This window comes from Erinaceus europaeus, chromosome X, assembly GCF_950295315.1.
Source record: "Erinaceus europaeus chromosome X, mEriEur2.1, whole genome shotgun sequence".
NCBI lineage: Eukaryota > Metazoa > Chordata > Mammalia > Eulipotyphla > Erinaceidae > Erinaceus > Erinaceus europaeus.
Window position 1 is genome coordinate 74,537,081 of NC_080185.1, and position 17,907 is coordinate 74,554,987.

General features: G+C 38.5%; 1 protein-coding gene across 9 annotated transcripts in view; it reads left to right on the plus strand.

Annotated features, from left to right (window-relative positions):
• HDAC8 (histone deacetylase 8) overlaps positions 1 to 17,907 on the plus strand; it is a 340,920-nt gene that overhangs the window by 217,183 nt on the left and 105,830 nt on the right. The window contains exon 10 of one of the 9 annotated variants that reach the window (XM_016189559.2): positions 8,902 to 9,953. The exons of the other annotated variants lie outside the window; for them this stretch is intronic. Within the exon in view, the coding sequence (XP_016045045.1) occupies positions 8,902 to 8,919 (18 nt within the window). The 3' untranslated portion in view covers positions 8,920 to 9,953. Of the gene's footprint in view, positions 1 to 8,901; positions 9,954 to 17,907 lie in introns of those variants that run through there. 9 annotated transcript variants of the gene reach the window in all.

The window sequence follows — 17,907 nt, forward strand, 5'->3', positions numbered from 1 at the left end:
GGGCAGGAATAAGGATCCTGGTTCGAGGATCCCCACCTGCAGGGGAATTGCTTCACAGGCAGTGAATCAAATCTGCAGGTGTCTATCTTTTTCTCCCCCTCTCTGTCTTCCCCTCCTCTCTCCATTTCTTTCTGTCCTATCTTAACTACGACATCAATAACAACCACAAGAATAACTACAACAACAATAAAAAAAACAACAAAGGACAACAAAAGGGAAAATAAGTATGTATATATATATATATGTGTGTGTGTATATATATATATATATATAGTAGGCATTTTAAAAAGAAAAAAAAAACATTTCCAAAGACTGATTTTGATGTGAGAGATGGAGAAAGTGAGCAGTTCACTGCTCAATTCTAGAGTATGCAGTGCTGGGGGTTGAACCTAGGGCCCCAGGCATGCATCTCCTGAACTCTACTACTGAGTTCTCTCTCTCTACAAGTGCTTACTTTCTGTGAATGGTAAAAAAGCTCTGTAACATTTTTACATCTTCTTGTCCTAATCCCAACCCACCTGCTCTCAATCGTAAAGACTTAAGGGGTATGGCTCTAGAGGGACTAGACCCAACCTTATTAGATGATTAATGTGTTGAGTTATCCTAACCTTTCATAGGTTACCTGAATGGGAGATGCATGGTGCTTATCACCTAACTGGAAACTTAACCATGCTGACAAGATGACAGTCATTTGCTAGACTGTATCATAAGGTAGATAAGTGAAAAACAGATTCTTGGGGCAGATTACAATTGAAGCATAAATTGCTTGTCTTTTCCTAGAGGAAAATTCAGACAATAGGAAACACCTGTACATGAAGAAGCTTTTTTTTTTTTCCCTTTACATGTTCACTATTGTGAATTCGGAAGACAGACTGTTAGAAATTCAGCTTCATTTAGTAGCTATGTGACATTTTTTTGAGTTTTTTTCAAATCTTATTTTCTTTAGTCAGATCTTTTTTAAATTTCATTCTTATTAGTGATTTAATGTTGGTTTACAAAATTATAAGATACCATGGGTACAACTCCACACCATTCCCACCACCACAAGGAAAAACTTTTAATAACGCACAAATGCCCATGTAGAATTTCTCTAATTCACATCTTCCTATTTTAAATTTCCTCTTCCTAGAAACAACCACTTTTCACTTTAAAATGTTAAAAACATTCAAATCCAATGAATACAAACTTTCTCTATTTTTGGTAGTCCAATGCTATTCTGATTTCTGGTGTTTTTGTTGTTGTTGTTGTTGTTTGTTTGTTTTTTGCCACCTGGGAGTTTTATGCCTACATGATTCCACTACTTCTACTTTCTTAGGTATTACTTAGGTATTACTTCCACTATACCTTCCAATATACTCTATGAAATTTTTAAACCATTTTCAAGTATACAGCTCAGTCACAGTAAGTACACTTGTGACATTTATTTGTTTGTTTATTTATTTTTCCACCAAGGTTATCACTGGGGATTGAAACTTGCACAACTCTGCTGCTCCCCACTGTCCCCAGAGGCCATCTATTTTTCTCTTTTCCTTCTTTCTTTGTCTTTCTCTCTTTCTTCCTTTCTTTTTATAGGTGGAAAAGAAATAGAGGAGGGAGGGAGAGAGGGGGGAGGGGGAGGGGGGAGGGAGAGAGAGAGAAAAACCCTTAGCTCTGCTCTAATCCATGTGAAGCTTCCCTGCTACAGATGGGACAGAGTTTTGAACCAGGGTCCCCACATATGGTAACATATGCACTATAGGGTCAAACATCAACCAGCCCTACTAGTAACATTTTAAAGAGGTAATTTATTGACATCTTAGTATTCCCTTTTCCCACTCTACTGAATTACCATGATAGGATAGGCCATTTTTATTCACTACATCAAATTTGAGTCATGCATTAGTGCCTAAAGAAACTTATGGATCAGTTTTTAGACTTATTCCTCTATTTTGCCATATCACAAGTCAACTAGGTGCCTTTGATCAAAAGTCAACATACTGGTATGGGTGATCCCTGGAGGCAAAAAGCTTGTACCCATTACCCATTGTCCTAAACAACCATCTATCTGGACTGCTAAAGTTCAAAGGAAGGCAAGAAAACTGAAACTTAGAAGGGATAAATTATTTGATTACATAGTTTATATGAAAGGGCCTAGAATAGAACCTGGCACTTACCAGGTCCTCAATCAGCATTTTGTACAATGATTTTCATGAAAAAAAATTTTTTGCACAACAAACTGTGCAAGATTTTTTAAATAGTGAGTGGTGGTGCAAAACTTCACAGCTTGTTTTCCCCTTGAACAGCATGGCTCAAAATGCATCTCATAAAATATTGGGGGGGGGGGGGGAGCGGGGAGTTGGGCGGTAGCACGGCGGGTTAAGCTCACGTTGCGCAAAGGGCAAGGACCAGCGTAAGGATCCCGGTTCGAGCCCCCGGCTTCCCACCTGCAGGGGGGTCACTTCACAGGCGGTGAAACAGGTCTGCAGATGTCTCTCTCCCCCCCTCTGTCTTCCCCTCCTCTCTCCATTTCTCACTGTCCTATCCAACAACGACGACATCAATAACGACAACAACAATAAAAACAACAAGGGCAACACAAGGAAAAATAAGTAAATAAATATAAAAAAGAAAATATTTGAGGGGACTAGATGGTGGTGCATGTGGTTAAGCGCACACATTACAGTGTGTAAGGACCCTGGCTCAAGCCCCTGGTACCCACCTACAGGGGGAAAGCTTCATGAGTGATGAAGCAGGACTGTAGGTGTCTGTCTCTTTATCTCTCTATCTTCCCCTCTCAATTTCTCTCTGACTCTATCCAATAATAAATAAATATAATTTGTAAAAATAAAATATTGTGCATTCTATCCTACTTTCAAAAAGAATTCTGTGGCAGAGAGCAAAGTGAACTGAGTGTCCTCTTATTTCATTGCAGACTGGAACTTGTTGACCTCAGTTTCAGGGCAACTTCCCTTGAAGGTTTCCCATTGCCTCCAGAGCCCTTAGATTAAATTCTGCCATTTATCATTTGTGCTTCTTTCTCTCTTGGTAGCATTTTTTTTTCAGTTCATGGTTTTAATAAATATCGGTTTTCAATATTATAAGATTTAGGAGTATAGTTTCGTGTGTGTGTGTGTTTGTGTGCAAAGATGTTGTGCCATCCAACCAGAGTCCTATACCAATTCCCGTCCTTTGTCTTCTCTAGTTCTAATGCATAGTTTACACAGAGATTAGGAGTCAATTTGGTGAGCATTTTTCTTCAAATTCATGGATGCATTTGTTTTATCTGTATTCCACATATGAGTAAATTGATTCCACAGTTCTCTTTACTTCCTTATTTATTACACTTAGCATAAACTTCAGTTCTGTTCATTTTGTCCTGAAGAATATATCATTTTTTTCCAAAGGTCGAGTTGCATTCCATTGAGTATATATTCTTTAACTTCTTTAAACTCCTTTATCCAGTCATCTATTGATAGACTTTTAGGTTAAATCCATATTTTGGCTATTGTGAGCAGTGCAGCTATGAAGAGAGAGGTACATATATATGCTTTCAAATTAGTGTTTTTGTGTCCTTTGGATAAATGTCTAGAAGTCCTCTCCTAAATAGTTCTATATTCTATTTTTTATGTTCTATTTTTAATGACTCTCCATACCATCTATTAGGGGGTTGCACCATTCTACTCCCCCACCAATGGTGTACCAGAATTCCTTTTTCTTGACATCTTCACCAACACTTATCCTTTTCAATCTTTTTTTTAAGGGAGTTCTTTTTCTTAAGAAACAGAAGTGTTTTTTTTTAATTTTCTTTATTTACTATTGCATAGAGACAGAAAGAAATTGAGAGGGGAGGGGAAAATAGAGAGGGAGAAAGATAGAGACACGTGCATCCTTGCTTCACCACTCATGAAGCTTCCCCCCTACAGGTAGGATTAGAGGTTTGAACCCGGGTCTGTGCACACTTCTAATGTGAGCACTTAGTCAGATGCACCACCATCTGGCCCCCTTTTCAATTTTTTTAGTATAAGTTATTCTCACAGGTGTGAGGCAATAGCTCATAGTGGATTTAATTTGCATTTATATGATTTCATTGCATATCTTACATATCAATCCCTTGTCAGACCTGTGATATGCAAATTCTATGTTGCCTTTTTGGTTTTGTAGTAATTTTTTTTAATGTGACATGGTCCCATTTGTTTTATCTTCCTTTAGTTTACCTTGACAGTGTTATCTCCAAATACATCTCTGATACCACGTTTTCTTCTAAATAATTTGTAGTATCAGGTATAATGACTTAGTCTTTAATCCACTTTTTTTGATTTGTGGTGTTAAGTTATAGTCTAGGTTCACTTTTTTTTTCATGTGGCTGCCTATTTTTCTAAACATCATTTGTTGAAGTGGCTTTCTGTTCCCTATTATATGGTTTGGGCTCCTCTGTCATATTTTAGATGTCTGTGGACATGTGGGCTTATTCTTGGGCTTTGTATTTTATTTCATTAGTCTGAGTGCCTATTTTTGTTCAATACCATACTGTATTGATTACTATTACTTTGTGGTATGTTTTCACACCAAGAAGCATAATATTGCCACATAATAATTAAATAAATAATGAAGAAAGAACTGCTGTTCATAGCCCTTTCTGTGTATTATTGACATCAAACTTCATTCCATACCTTTAATTCTGAGTCTTTGTTTGTCTTTATATAGAGTTTTTTCTAATATGCATGGAATGGATAGATTTTGTTGTTGTTGTTTTAATCCACCCAGCCGTGCTGTGTATTTTTATTAGTCATTTTTAAAATATATATGTTTATTTATTGATTTTTGGATAAAAATAGAAGTTGAAAGGGGAGGGGAGATAGAAAGGGGGAGAGTGACACCTGCAGTACTGCTTCACCACTTGTTAAGCTTCCCTCCTGCAGGTGGAGACTGGAAACATGAGCATGGTCCATGTACATGGTAACATGGGCACTTAACCAGGTGGGCCACCCCCCAACCCCATTGGTAATTTTAGACCATCAACATTTGGCGGTTGTTGATCTGTGTGATTTGTTTACCTGGAAATCTATTTCTTTTCTGTGGTTATTTAATTTTGTTGTTGTTTCTTTTCCCAACTGCTTTTGTCAGAGTTTTGTATTTTGTTGCTTCTTTTTCTTAAAAAAAGTCAATTCCTTTTTCTTTTTTATATTTATTTATTTATTCCCTTTTGTTGCCCTTGTTGTTTTATTGTTGTAGTTACTATTGTTGTTATTGTTGATGTTGTTGTTGGATAGGACAGAGAGAAATGGAGAGAGCAGGGAAAGACAGAGAGGGGGGGAGAAAGACACCTGTAGACCTGCTTCGCCACTTGTAAAGTGACCCCCATGGGGGGGGGGAAGCCGGGGGCCAAACAGGGATCTTGTGCCATGTGTGCTTAACCACTGCACTACTGCCCAGCCCCACATTCACTTTTCTTTTTCTTATTATCTTATTTGTTGGCTAGAGACAGCCAGAAATCAAGAGTGGGAAGGGGATGATAGAGAGGAAGAAAGACAGAGAGACATTTGCAACACTACTTCACCACTCACAAACCTTTTCCCATGCAGGTGGGCACCAGGGGCTCGAACCTCAGGTCTTTGCACATTGTAACATATGCACTCAACCAGAAGCGCCACCACCTGGCCCCTCCATTCACTTTTCTAATGGAGTCTCATATTTCATGTAGAGTTTCTACATTGATCCTGAATCTTATCTCTCTGTCCCCTACCCTTTGAATAAATGTGATATTTTTGTCCTCTAATCCTTATATCCTCTCCTGCATGCTTGAGTCTACCTGGTAAGCTTTCCAATTTGGAGTGAATTTCAGTGTGTTCTTCCTACTATGTATTTCTGCTTCAAGTTTCTTGCCTTCAAACCTTCAATCTCTTTGTTGAAAAATCCCTTTGAGTCCTAGACTATTTCTGGTAGCCTTCTTCTCTGTGTTGACTGTTTGTTTCTTTGAATGTTCTCATGGTGAGTTTTCTAAATTCTCATCTGATAGGTCTTCTAGTGTGCATTTTTATGCATTTCTATTGAAGACTTATTTCCTTTACAGAACGCCATTGCTGTTTTTATATGTGATACCTTTAGCTTTGCTGTGTTTGCTCATTTTGCTTAACTTCTGGTTTTTACCTGCAGGTGGTGCTATGCTATAGTGATAGAATTATCCTTTGTTTATAAGATATACAAGTTGGGGGTTGAGGGGGTACAGTGGAGAAAGAAAAGTTACATTGTTTTCTGCTACTGCCAGAGAGACCTGGAAGATACACTGCCCAGCAGGAAGCCTTAGCCCAGTATCCCAGTTTCTTTAGACCCTAGTGTAGTCAATGTGTTATTTTTACCCAAATGATTCTTCATTGGAACAGTAGGACCTGCTTGGACTGGTTGCACTGGTATTATTGAGTCCTTGTAAGCAGTATAGAATTTTGTCCCTCATGGGGAGGGAACTGTTCTTTGAGGCAAGTGTTCAAGTACCTGCAGTCTCTCTCCTGTCCCAGAGTCACCTTACCCTGCACTTAAGACAATGGTGGCTGGCAAATTCCATGTCAGTAGTAAAATCTGATTGGCTATTCTGCCCTCCACTGACTGCTGTGTGTTCACCCACCTTCAGAGGATAGCATGTCTTCTGGGTCACACTACTGTCCTCTGGCAAAGTTCTTCTCTGTATAGTTGTTTTATAGGGAATAAGGTTGACCAGTGATTATTCCGCCATAGCTCTACCTCCAGAATTAGCATTTAGTTTTAAATGGAAGTGAATACATGGGTATATGTTATTTTTCATCTCTATAGTTTGAGTTTTTAAATCACAACACTACAAATGATTTTTTGTGTATTCATATGATAGAACAACATTTACTGTTAAAGAATGAAGGAGGGAGTCGGGCTGTAGCGCAGTGGGTTAAGCGCACATGGCGCAAGGTGCAAGGACCGGCATAAGGATTCTGGTTCAAGCCTTGGCTCCCCACCTGCAGGGGAGTCGCTTCACAAGCGGTGAAGCAGGTCTGCAGGTGTCTTTCTCTCCCCCTGTCTGTCTTCCTCCTCCTCTCTCCATTTCTCTCTGTCCTATCCAACAACGACGACAACAATAATAACTACAACAATAAAACAAGGGCAACAAAAGGGAATAAATAAATAAAATAAATTTTTTAAAAATCTTAAAAAAAAGAATGAAGGAGAAGTATATATTTTAATTTGCAGAATAGGATTTAATATATTTTTGTAACAACAATAACAAGCATGTAAAACCAATTGAAATAAGATTACCAGGGGATTAGCAATAGTAAAGTTACTGTTGGCAGGTAGGGATCCAGGTAGGAAACAGGGAGATTTTTTTTTCTATTTTATTTCATTCAAAATTATTTTGCTCTTTACAATGAAGCTATTATTTCACAACAAAACCCTTCTCCCTTGAGGGTTAGTTTCTTATTCTAGTGCAATTTCATACTCATCCACAAGTTTGCAAAAATAATAAAGGAACAGCCATATAGTCTACCTAGACTTGCCTCTGGCTCACACTTTGCCCCCCTACACACACACATACACACCAAACAGTCTATAAGCTATGTTTATTTTTAATTTCATTTATTTATTTAGTTAGTTAGTATAACTCATCACCTTTTCTTAGGTATTTTCTCCAACTCCAGTTCTATTCCCTCCGGGTCATTTTAGTTCAGTTGTCAATGTCCAGTGATTTATTTTTTTTATCTCATTTTGTCTGCTTACCAATTCAATTTTCTCATATTGCACACATGGGTGAAATCATCTAATAATCTCTTTTTTCCTTCTTACTTATTTTATTTTGGATCATCCCATAGAGTTCCTTCCATTTTGCTGCAAATGGCAAGTTTCCATTTTCATCTGTTTAAATAACTGAATAGTATTCCATTATGTATAATGTACTATATCTTCTTTATTCAATATTCTACCAATAGACTCTCTTGTTGTTTCCGTATTTTAGCTATTATAAGTAGCACTACAGTAAACACTGGGGTAGATATATCTTTTTGTATTGTTTTCATACTCTTTGGGTAAATATCCAGAAGTGGAATTGCTGGATCATATGGTAGTTCTATTTTTAGCCTTTTGAGGAACCTTCATGATGTTTCCTAAAATGACTGCATCAATTTACATTCTCACTGACAGTGCAGAAGGGTTCCTTTTTCCTCCATACTCTCGTCAGCATTTTTATTTACTGTGTGGCACAGAGCTTCACATATGTGCGACTCTTCTGCTGTGAATTCTGGGCTTACTTTTACATTCGTTTTATTTTAGACTGAGAGAAGGAAATAAAGATACAAACACCATAGCACCACTTCCCCATCCACAGAACTTCCCCTGGTGTCATGATTCCCCCATATTGTGCCAAAGTTCTTGAAACCCAGGTAAGGTCTGCAGTAGATCGTCAGACCCTCTTGTCAATGCATCTTATTCCTTTTTTTTTTTTTTTTACATGTTTGTTCTACTGGATAAATGATATTTTACAAGACAGTTGTTATTACATGAGTACAGTTTCTTGTCGTTCCATGACAGGTGTCTGCACAGCAGTCCCAACACCAACTTAGGTCCTCTTCCAGCATCCTATATTGGGTCCCCAACACCCAGACAAACCCCTTTCCTTGTCCTGCTTCCTGCAGTCCTTGGCCCTGCTGCAATAAGTGGCATCTAGTCCAATTTTCACTGTTTTCCTTGTCTTTCCTTGTTTCTTAACTTGTTCCTTTTGATGTAGACTATTCTCACAGATTTGATGTGGTGTCTGGTTATGGCTTTAATTTGCATTTCTCTAATAATCCATGATGATGAGCGTCTTTTCATATGCCTTTTGATCACCTGTTTGTTCTCTTTGAAAATGTCTCTAATTAAATTCTGCCCCTTCTTCTTCTTCTCTCTCTCTTTTTTTTGTGGCTCTAGGGCTTCATATATGCATGATACCACCACTCGCAGGGCCACTTTTTCATCATTTTTGTTTCTGATAAATAAAGAAAGCAAGAAAAAGGAAGAGATACTACAGAACTGCTCCACTACCCATAAAGCTTCTGGTGCTGTGGTACTCCCATATGGTATCAGGATTTGAACTCAAGGCCTTCTACATGGTTGTGCATATATTCTACTGGCTGGGCTATGTCCAAACCCTTGCCTATTTTATGATAGGGTTGTTTGTCTTTTGTTATATTCTTTATATACTTGAGGTATGAACTCCTATTGACTAAATAACATTCAAATATCTTCTCTTCATTAGCCTATATTTTCATTCAGTTTATATATTTCTTTTTACTGTACAAAAGCTTTTCAACTTAATGTTGTTTCAATTGTCTATCATTGCTTCTATTTCCCAAGCGGTTGGGGTTGAGACTCCAAAGATATCTGGTCTTCACTTATAACATAAAATGTTCTACCTATGTTATATTTTTTATGCTTTATGTTTTGGAGTCTCATATCCATGTTTTTAATTCATATTGAGTTTATTTTTATACATGGAATTGAAGAGTAATACAGTTTCATTCCTTTCCATGTAGTGTTTCAATTTTCCCAACATTTGTTAAAGAAATTTTCCTTTCTCCACTGTATGATCTTGGTTCCTTTGTCTTATGTTAAATGTTGATAAATATAAATATTTAAAATGGGCTTATTTCTGGACTTTCAATCTATTACTCTGGTCTGTGTATCTGTTTTTAGTCTAATACCATACAGTTTTAATTACTATTGCTCTGTTATATAGTTTGAAGTCCAGTCATTAAGTGCCTCCATTTTTCTTCAGGACTCTTTTATTCAGTGTTTTTTTTATTTTAATAAAAACATTATTGATAAGAGATTGCATTAAACCTATACATTGCTTTTTGATAAATGATAATGGACACTTTGACCTTATATTTTAAAATTAATTAATAATTTAATAGTGATTTAAAAGACATTTTGACTATTTTAATTCTCCCTATCTATGTACATGGAATGTCTTTTCTGCTCTGAATGTCTTTTAACAGTGTCTTTTAATTTTCATTATATAGGTCTTTTGCCTACTTCATTAAATTTATTCTTCAATATTTCATTTACTTGAATACAGTTGTAAATGGGATTGTTTTCTTAGTCTCTCCTTTTGATTATTTATTATCTGCATGTAGGAATATAAAAGATTTTTATACTATATACTGATTTTTTTTTAGCCAGCCACTTTGGTGTACTTTTCAATGGCATCTTTAGATTACCTAATATAGCACCAGAACTATGATTGAAGAGAGAGGAAGTTGGAAATTCAGAGCCATTATTTTGTGGCTAAAGGGCTTATGTACATATCAGGGACTCTGAGACTTGCTGATTGCACCAGTGAAGTGAATGTTCACTGCCAGGTAGGGAAATATATACAAGTTTTCCTCTGGATATCAGTGAGGTACTTGGGTGCAGAGTTCCATGACTGAGTCAGTGGGTGCCACCAGTGGTAGACACCAAAATAGCCTAGGAGCTAGGGCTGACAATGGAAGTTACCCTGTACCCCAGCTGCTGGGATTGGCCACTACCACTAGATGGTTCTTATATCCGCAAAAGCACTTATCCAGGGTGGAGACTGATAATCTCATCCTGTGGCCCTCTGGTAGAAGTGGAATTTCATACCTGGAGAGGATATTACTGATTAGTAGAGCTTGTTGGAAACAAGCAGTTTTGACTGTGGCCTTCTTATAAGAGGTTCTTCTCTATAATTGTCATTTATGTTATGTAAAAAACCTATGCCAGCCACTCCTGGGTTTTTGTTAAGACTTTGCTTATCGATGGTGCTTCCTGCTTCTAGAACCTAGAACACCAAAATTGAAACAGATCTGTAAGGGAGGCAATCTTTTAACAATGACACCTAATGATTTAGAGAATAACTTTCTCAGCATCTGCCTATGGCCATTACTGGTACTGTGACCTGACTGCCACCCAAAACCATGGCTATTGTAATTAAAAAATTAAAAGGACTTTGCTGGAGAGCGGCTTAGCACAGGTTTAAAACAGTCAAAGCTTACTACATGGCAGTACAGCAGTATGGAATGGTATATTTTAGGTACTGCAAAATAAACAATTATCAGCAGGAGTATAGGTTACTCATTATGGCCATAGAGGAGAGTCTTATAAGCATAAGTTTACCAGCTAGCTCAGTTACACAAGTTTAGTTCCTGGGAGAAGCAGCCATGCAAGCACTGAGAACACAGTAAAGCAAGGAGCTGGGACAGTGAAGTGCAGGAACAGAGCTGGACTTCGGCCTGGCATGTGCTTAAGTTCAGTCCTGACGTCAGCTGTATGCTAATTACGTTCGAGATGATTATGCTAATTAAGCCCCAAAGTCCTATTCACAGGCTGTATCACTGCACATGGCGTCTACACTATTCCCCTATCTGCCCTCTTGTAAAATATTTGGACTTCAAAACCTATACATCAGACCTGGGTCACAGCTGAGGGACAAATCAGAACCTGAAGAATCTTGGGGAAAACCTAACTACAGTACTAGCCTAGATGAGAAAGCAATTTTTGTACATCTAGCCCCCTCACTTTGAATGTTAGCAGCCCCAAGGGATAGTTCAATTTGTAATAGCTCCCAGTAGCAACCACTTCACTCCCTACTGCTTTAGCTTTTACCTTGTATTGGTACCCAAGCTCCAATCATCTAAACAATTGTTGAAGTGTCAGTGTATAAAGCAACAGAACAGCACAGTGGGCTGAGTAAATAACCTAGGATTATATCCTGCAGACTACAATCTTTATATAAGGCCTAATTAAAGAAACGTAAGCTAAGAAAAGACAGCTGTTTATCTCACCGAAGAGAAGTTAATATACAACCTAAAATAAAATATAGAAATAGAGGAATTTGCAACAAATTATGAATCAGAACAAAAACCTGGAGAAGTTTTCAGATGTGGTGAAACTGGTTAACTTGCCAGAAGAAGAGCTTAAAGCAACAATTATGAGAATGTTAACCTGGGGCTGGGACAGGAGCAGAGGCGGGGTGGGGGGGTGGCTGGGCGGGGATGTGGGTAGAGACCATAATGGTTATGCAAAGAGACTCTCAGTCCTGAGGCTCCAAAGTCCCAGGTTCAGTCCCCCCACCACCATAAACCAGAGCTGATCAGTGCTCTGGGAAAAAGAAAAATGTTAACCTGAAGGACCAGGTGGGGACACACCTGGTAGAAGGCATATTGTTACCTTGTGTGACAACCCAGGCTGAAGCCCTCATCCCCCACCTGCAGAAGGGAAGCTTCGTGAACAGTGTGCCAGTACTGCAGGTATCTCCCCTCTCTCTCTCTCTCTCTCTCCCATCTCTTTCTCTCCTATCAAAACAGGAAAAGAAAAAAGTGGTCACTGAACAAAGTGGAGTCATTATGCAGTCACCAAGCCCCAGTGGTAAACCTGGTGGCAAAACAAAAATAACAACAGCAAGATAATGTTAACATAAAATGGAAAAGCCAGGGAGTCGGGCGGTAGCACAGCAGGTTAAGTGCATGTAGTGCGAAGCACAAGGATAAGCATAAGAATCTTGGTCCAAGTCCCTCTCCCCCCTGCCCCCCCCACTTCCCACCTGCAGGGGAGTCACTTCACAGGTGGTGAAGCAGGTCTGCAGGTGTCTGTCATTCTTTCCTACTCTCTCCATTTCTCTCTGTCCTATCTAACAACAATGGCATCAATAACAACAACAATAATAACTACAACAACAATAAAAAGGGCAACAAAAGGGAAAACAAATAAATATTTAAAAAGGCAAATTGCCTTTTTAAAAATGGAAAAGGCAACTGCTTTAGAAAACTGATTTATAGCAGGGACACATGTTAAAAAAAAACTTCAGATAGAAGTGATGGACTTTAAACATTTTTGACTGAGCTAATACAATACGGTAGAGAGGCTTCCTACTTATCAAAAAAAGCTGCCAATAAAGTTAGTGAGTTGAAACATATGGAGATATAAAATACTCAAAACAGGCAGCAAATATAAAAGAAAATAGGAAAACAGTATAAAAGTCCTATGGTACTACATCAGGAGGGTCATCTGCATTATTGGGATCTTAGAAGGAGACCATGGAGAGAAAGATATAGAAACCCTATTTGAAGAAGTAATAGTGGGGGTTGGGGGTCGAGCGGTGTTGCACCAGATTAAGCACACATAGTACAAAGTACAAGGATCCCATTTTGAGTCTCTGGCTCCCCACCTGCAGGGGAAGGGGAGCTGCTTCACAGTGGTGAAGCAGGTCTGCAGGTGTCTTTCTAGCTGCCCTCCCCCTCTCAATTTCTTTCTGTCCTATCCAATAAAAATGGGGGGAGTGGCCACTAGGAGCAATGGATTCCTAGTGCAGACATCAAGCGGAAGGAAGGAAGGAAGGAAGGAAGGAAGGAAGGAAGGAAGGAAGGAAGGAAGGAAGGGAGGGAGGGAGGAAGGGAGGGAAAAGAAAAAAGAAAAGAAAAGAAAAGAAAAGAAAAGAAAAGAAAAGAAAAGAAAAGAAAAGAAAAGAAAAAAAAATAGCCAAAAAAATCACCTAATTTGGAGAAGGAACTAAACATCCAAATAGAAGAGACTCAAAAAGTCCTAGACATGTCCCAAGATAGATTGAATAGTTGGAAAAGTAGTGGCATATTTTTTACATAGAAAAATATGTTGCAATTTTTTCAACAACCCAATATTATAATTAAAGTGTTAAAGACCAGAGATAAAAGAATACTGCAAGAATCGAGGGAAAACCCAATCAGGTGTAATGTAACCCAAATAAGATTATCTGTAGGCTTTTAAAAAACTATCTATTTTATTTATATAGTACTAGAGATTTTTTTACATGAGAGAAATCAAGGTACATGAAATTCCAGTACATACAAGTCCTTTGATCTAGTATTTGCACTACCTCAAATACTTTGTAGCAGAAACCATAGAGGACAAAGGTGGATGGCAACATAAATTCAAGGTATTGAGTGAAAAGGATCTTCAACCTGCCTGATATTCACTTAAAATTGAAGAGAGAAATTTTTTTCAGATAATCAAAGAACTAAAATAATTCATCACCAACAAGTTGGTTCAACAAGAAATATTAAAGAAACTCTTATAAAATAAAATACATATCCACCCAGAAGTGGTTAAGACACAGAAATTGTACAATGGAGGAGGGGAGCAGGGAAGCAATTACAGGAGCCAGACCTTCCACCTTCTGTACCCCATAATGACCCTGGGTCCATCCTCCCAGAGGGATAAAGAATAGGAAAGCTATCAGGGAAGGGGATGGAATACGGAGTTCTGGTGGTGGGAATTGTGTGTAGTTGTACCCCTCTTATCCTATTGTTTTTGTTAGTGTTTCCTTTTTAAATAAAAATTTAAAAAAAGAATATGACCTTATGGTCTTGCACTTCCTCTCCTGGGGATATATCATAAGGAACCAAACATAACCATCCAAAAAGATCTGTGTATACCTATGTTCATAGCAGCACAATTTGTAATAAGCCAAAACCTGTAATCAATCCAGGTGTCCAACAACAGATGAGTGTCTGAGTAAGTTGTGGTCTGTATACACAATGGAATACTACTCAGCTATGAAAAATGGTGACTTCACCTTCTTTACCCCATCTTGGATGGAGCCTGAAGAAATCATATTGAGATCTGTCAGGAGCAAAAGGATGAATATGGGATGATCTCACTCATAGACAGAAGTTGAAAAAAAAGATCAGAAAGGAGAACACTAAGCAGAACTTGGAGAGTAGTTGGTGTATTGCACCAAAGTAAAAGACTCTGGGGTCAGGGGAAGGGTTCAGGAGATGAAACATGATGGCAGAGCAAGACCGAGTGGGGGTTGTAGTGTTATGTGGAAATGTTATGCATGTCAAACTATTGTACTTCACTGTTGGCTATAAACCATTAATCCCCCGATAAAGAAAAATAAATGGGAAAACACAAAAAAAGAATATGAACACTAAAATTAATGTACTATTCAGTCTACTCAACAGGCCACAAGTGTAAGAATTTATACATAAATTTCAGGCAAACTTCAAACAAAATCTGTAGAGGGAAAACATATAAGAAACTGAAAACTGAACTAATAATAACACAAAATGCACAAGGTGGAGAAAATGAATAATAAAGTCAAGAAAATACCTAAAAATCCAAAGAATAAAATGATCATACTAATATTTCAATAATTACCATAAATATTAATGGTCTGAATAAAAGGCACAGAGTGACTGGATTGATCAATAGCCAAAATTTAAAAAAAAAACAAAATGAGAGAGAAATGTCCTGCTCCCTAAAAGAAACTCATCTCAGCTTCAAGATAAATATGGGCTCAAAGAAAGAGGCTGAAGACAATGCTACAAACAACTGGAAGCTTTAATAAAGACAGATGTAGCTATAGTTATGCCAATAATACATTTTCTGCTAGAAAAGTACTAAAAGATAAAGGGGAAGATTATATAATGATTAATGACTTAACACGGTGAGAAAGTATTGCACTCATTGATATGTGCAGCTAATGAAGTAGCACCAAGACATACTAAGCAATTCTTAGTAGAACTAAAGAATGATATTGGCAGCAATCATATTAGGGGATTTTAACACACCACTTACCACTGTGGACAGATCAGGTAACAGAATAAATAAGCAAACAATAGCCTTAAACAATGAATTAGAACAGATGGGCTTTTTAAAAAATATATTTATAAAATATTTTATACCTCAAACAGCTGAATTCATGTTTTTTTAAGTACACAGGGAACATACTCAAGGATAGACAATAAACTTAAATTTAAAAAGTCTCAATAAACTTGTGATGACTGAGATAATACTGTTTGTTCCCCTCATCACAAACACTTGATCCGCCATTCACTCATTCACTTATTCACAAGTGTTATTTGCCTCCCACTATGTGCTAGACACTGGAGATATGACAGTAAGATCGAGAACTTGTAATCTCCTGGAAAATCAGCAGTAAACAAATAATTACAGACTGATAAAAGCTAAGAAGAAAATAAACAGGTGACACCGAGGTCAGGGCTATCCTTTGTGAGGGGATTAAATCTAGTTTCTGAAGTTCCAAAGACATGAAGAATCTTGCCAGACAAAGAGCTGCATTTTAGACTGAAGGGAACGGAATGTAAGAAAGTAGAAAAGAGTGTGCTCAAGCAAATAGCAAAAAAAAAAAAAAAAAAAAAGTTGCAACTGGCATGGAGTGAGTGAAGGGAGAGTGGGTGGGATATGGTCTGAGAGGAAGCAGGAGCTATTCCATGTGGGAAACATATTAGGCTAGGATAAGGAGTAGAGAATTTTAATTGTTATTAGTGATTTAATTTTTTTTACAAGTTTACAAGATAACAGGGGTACAATTCTATTTTTTATTTATTTAAGAAAGGAGACATTAACAAAATCATAGGATGGGGGGGTTACAACTCCACTCAATTCCCGCCACCCAATCTCCATATCCCCTCCCCTCCCCAATAGCTTTCCCATTCTCTATCCCTCTGGGAGCATGGACCCAGAGTCATTGTGGGTTGCAGAAGGTGGGAGGTCTGGCTTCTGTAATTGCTTCCCGGCTGAACATGGGTGTTGACTGTCGATCCATACTCCCAGTCTGCCTCTCTCTTTCCCTAGTAGGGTGAGTCTCTGGGGAAGCAGAGCTCCAGGACCCATTGCTGGGGTCTTCAGTCCAGGGAAGCCTGGCCGGCATCCTGATGGCATCTGGAACCTGGGGGCTGAAAAGAGAGTTAACATACAAAACCAAAAAAATTGTTGAACAATCATGGACCCACAGGTTGGAATAGTGGAGATGAAGTGTTGGGGGTACTCACTGCAAACTCTAGTGTACTACTGCTTTCAAGTATATATTTGCCCTAGTTTATGGATACCTGTGAACATATGCTCTATCTCCTGGAACCTGGTCTCTATCTAGTTTTGGGACTTTGTTAGGAAGTGAACCACCTGGGATGGAATTAGAGAATATTATGAACGGAAAGGTCTCACCTGAGTGATGAAGCTGAAGGGGTGTCATTCCACACCTGAAGTCTCTGGACACAGTCTGAAGTGAAGCATGCTGGGGTGGCACTCCTTGCGCTGATTAGGTTGCAATCTGCGGATACAATATTATTTGATAAGAATTGGGAGAAGCATATGGGACAGTGGGCCCTACCCTAGGGTCCCAGGACTGGGGGAAGTTTAGGCTCTATAGTGGAAATGTGTCTTAGGGTTCAAGAAGACAATGGATAGTTACTGTTATCATCACATTATTTGGTAATTGGGTTAACTTTGAAAAGTCCCCTTCTTAGACATACAATCAATTTTTCTCCCTCTCATATTAATTAAATAGTGATTTTTATGACTACAATTTAATAGGTGTGTACATAAACACCATTCCCATCACCAAAAGATTGTGTCCCACCCACCCCCCAACCCCACCCCCGTGCCGGCCCAGGAAGCCGCATGTCCACCCTCCCGCTCACCACAGGGTTTTTACTTTGGTGCCCTACTTTCAGTTTAGTCAGATCCTGCTTTTAGTTTCCCTTTCTGATCTTCTTTCTCAATTTCAGTTGATGAGTGGGATCATCCCATACTCATCTTTATCTTTCTGACTTAGCTCACGTAACATAATTCCTTCTAGCTCTGACCAAGATGGGTCAGAGAAGTTGAGTTCATTGTTCTTAGTAGCTGCATAGTGTTCCATTGTGTATATATACCACAGCTTTCTCAGCCACTCATCTGTTGTTGGGCACCTGGATTGCTTCCAGGTTTTAGCTATTATGAATTGTGCTGCTATGAACATAGGAGTACACACCTCTTTTTGGTTGGGTGTTATGGAGTCCTTGGGGTATATCCTCAGGAGAGGAATTACTGGGTCATATGTCTAGCCTTGTGAGAGTTCTCCAGACAGCTCTCCACAGAGGCTGGACCAATTTACATTCCCACCAGCAGTGCAAAAGGGTTTCTCTGTCCCCA